At 42.2% G+C, this 3564-nt stretch overlaps 1 protein-coding gene across 1 annotated transcript in view; it reads right to left on the reverse strand.

Annotated features, from left to right (window-relative positions):
- Positions 1-3564, reverse strand: part of PITRM1 (pitrilysin metallopeptidase 1) — a gene marked incomplete at its 5' end in the record, with an annotated part of 27564 nt that overhangs the window by 2666 nt on the left and 21334 nt on the right. The window contains 3 exons of the mRNA XM_010142054.1: positions 1230-1355; positions 1836-1948; positions 3232-3303. Coding sequence (XP_010140356.1) covers positions 1230-1355; positions 1836-1948; positions 3232-3303 — 311 coding nt within the window. The remainder of the gene's footprint in view (positions 1-1229; positions 1356-1835; positions 1949-3231; positions 3304-3564) is intronic.

Here is a 3564-nt window from a genome sequence, read left to right on the forward strand (position 1 = left end):
TTAGAAAAAAAAAAAAAGAGTAAAATTAAATTACTTGAAGTCTTACAAAATTAAAACCTGTAATTGATTTGTTCTCATTTCATTTATAGTTTAAAATGCATCACACAGACATACATACATGGGGATTTAACCAAATTATAAGATTCCTTTTTATGAATAAAAAGAGGCTTGGGGGGTTTCGTTGTGTTTTTTGGTTTGTTCCAGAAGAAAGTGCAGCAAGTTCAGTGCCTAAAAGTCATTTCAAGGCAGGGTGCAGAGAACTGGTATTAAAAAGGATGGTAAACCAGCACCATTTACAACACGCTACCAGTTTGCCGCAACACCTTAGTAAGCGTCACTGCCGTTAACATCACCACCACAGCAGTATTTATGATATGCCCTATCTTCTCCAGGTTCCTCTTCCCACCACACCTGTTTGTGCTCTCTGTAAAACAGGTGCAACAGGTTGACAGCTCCTGAAAAACTAACCTGGACAAGTCCTACCATGTTGAAGCTTCACAGAGGGGCAAGGCTGCTCAAATTTTACTTAGGAATCCCAACCAAGTTCTGTGCTAAGCTGCTTTTGGTCTAGGAAAATGCTTTAAGCCAGGTCTCCTACCATGTAACATTTTTATTGGGGATTACAACTAGTCTTTAATACCTTTTTTTTTTTTAATTTTCATCCAAAAATGCTTTGGTAAGACCAATTGAAAGTAACTGTTAAGGACTGGCAAAAAAAGAAAAGAGAGGCAGGAGAAAGCAGTTCTAGCTCATCACCAGCAGCGCTTTCGGCTGAATCTCGGATGGTTCCAGGCAACCACCAAAGGAAGCTGCATATTTTCAAACTTGGGACCTTAAGGAACCGCATTGTTCTGCTTCCTGGTAGTCCTGAATTCCCTTTTTTAGGGCCTGCTTGACCCAGGAAGAAACAAGTCAAAGCCCATCTTACGTAAAACTGGTTCTGAGACAGTAAATGTGTAAGCACAGAGACACAACAATGGTTGCTACCAGCAGAGAGGAGTTAGGCTTTCCCAATGATGGAAACCAGAGAAAGCAAGGAAGGGTTTATTATACACCTTGAGCAATTAATCTTAACATCATCAGCACTGAATCACTTTCCTGTTATTCCATTCTCTCTATTTCACTGAATCTTGAAAGAGAGCTACAACTAAGGCAAAAATAAGATACGTGCAGCACGTGGTGTCAGGGCCCCCTCAAACACAAACAGGAAAATCCGAACCCACTGTTACCTGTAGGAGTAGAAAGTGAATATGCCATTGTGACTGAGTTTAGCACCTCCACCATAAGCCCCTCCTTTCTCTCTGATTTCTCTGTGTAGGAATTTAGCGGTCATCAACCGCGAAAGAATTCGAAGGCTGTAACGAGAGACATATCAGCAGCAAAGATGTTACATGAATTGGACAGCAGCAATATTCCAAACTTCCTCCAAGTTCACAGAGATCCCCATTTGCAATGCATAGCTGCTTGTCATCTACAACAGTGAAATAGTTCTTAATAGTAGCAGAACAATGTGACATCACTGTAAGAGTGGCACCGCTTTGGAACATCCCTTGAACATTTCCATTTATTTCACTGTAATGGAATACGAGAGCAGCCTCCTGAACTTTGTTAGATGTGACAGGATTGTCAGCTCAGACACATGCAAGCAGGCAGGGCTGATTATTTGGTAGTTAGGGGAGAGTAGCCCCTTGTTACTTGATCTCAGCATGTACTAAAACGGGGGATTTCACACCACAAAAGGTTTTCTATCAACACCCTACTTCCTGCGGCTCAGACTAACACTTTCCATTTTGGCTTGTGCTGTAGAGAAGGTCCCTGCTGGTTCTGCCTCCCACCTTGCATAGTCCACAGCTGCATAGGGAACTGTTCGAATGCACTCCCCAACATAGTTCACTGGGAAGGGAAGTACAAAATGGGTCTTCATCTGGCATGGTTTGAAAGTAGGATCCTAAGAGAAAAAAGCATTATTGTCACAATTAGCAGAAATAAGACCATTTATCCATTTGAGAACTCTGCCTTTTCTGAGAACTATGACATTCTGCCAGACACACAGGCTCACAAGTGCTAGGGCTGCCACCTGACCTCCACTGCTACCGGAGACGTCTCACTTGTTCCCACGTTAGCAATCCAGTACACAGAATTGCCTCAGGAAACTAAAGTATATGGACACTGTACATCAGTTTCTCAGTTGCACAGATCTTGTATTATTACCAAAGAGTTTTCATTGATAGGCTTCCCCTGCCACATCTTTACTTAGATTGAAACAAGTGTTCATAACTCTCCACTTCTACGTCCACTTAAGTACATGGTCACCACATTCAATCCATCTGTCCAATTTTAGATACCGAAAACAGATTCAGAAACTGAAACTCACATAAGAATGCAACCTAGTTATGAACAGCAGCAGCTCTATGAATTTCTGCTCAAACATCCCTGCAATAAACTCAATTCTTCCTTAGAACTCCACTTCAAACCTTCCAGTCCTCTTCATTCTGCAGCGCTTGTTTCTTTGCCTCCTTCACGCATATGCCTACTCGTGTGCTTGCTTAAGCACGAGCAGAGCCTTACACGCCTCCAGAAGCTTTTATAACCCCATTTCAATATTCCCGAGTCTTTCTAAACTTCAGAGATCTGTTCCCCAGCCCCTCACACAACTCTGGCTGGCTAAGGCAAGCACAGCAGCACGTACACCACTGGTCAGCAAGCAAAACCGTGGGCTGAGCTCCCCATGCTACTTTTCAAAGGAGTGCTCAGGGCAGGCTAAGCTGCTTTTCTCTCCCGCAGCCAAACACAGATTTTCATTCTGAATTGTCACTGATGTTCTTCTGTCAAGTGTCATTCACCTGTCAGAATCATTTAAGAAGGAAAGGAACCAACTGTGAGTAACACCACACAAATGTGGTTCTGAAAGAAACCAGGTTAAAAATAAAATCAGCATCACTTCCAAGAGACAGCACAAGCAAGTATTTGTCTGAACGTGTGGATGTGGAGTTAGCTGAATGATCTTCAGATCACTCAGAAGCAAAGGGAAGATAACAAAAAGGATGACACAGAGGGATTACGGATGGCTAGATTAAGGAAACAATCCAGTCAGAGGGTGGAACTGAAGGGCACATTGTGTTTCAGAGGTGTACTTCTAAGTAGTAACAGAGTCTGTAACAGCCTAAGACAGACTGTTAGTATCAGTAACAGCCCTGTAATACCAAAATCCCCAACCAATAATGTACTTACATTAACTAGTTTCCTTGTGACCTGCAAACCAGTACGCACTTCACCTCCCACAGGTCTGGCTTCTGAAGATTTCTACAAGAGACCCAGTCCTCATTAAAAGATGATTTAACAATTTAGACGAAGAATACTACAAATGCAACCCCTGCCACTCAAACCTCTTTAAAACTATCATCAGACTGTGTCTGCACAAACATAAGCAAGCTACTCAATTACTTTTATATTTGAATTTCTAAGCAAATGCCAAATAAATTTCCTTTCAGTAGTAACTTGGCACAGAAAGACGCCAAGACACAGGTTAAACAAGGTCCAAAAAGTTTCAGACTCCTGTGTAGG

This window comes from Buceros rhinoceros, unplaced genomic scaffold (assembly GCF_000710305.1).
Source record: "Buceros rhinoceros silvestris isolate BGI_N320 unplaced genomic scaffold, ASM71030v1 scaffold15600, whole genome shotgun sequence".
NCBI lineage: Eukaryota > Metazoa > Chordata > Aves > Bucerotiformes > Bucerotidae > Buceros > Buceros rhinoceros.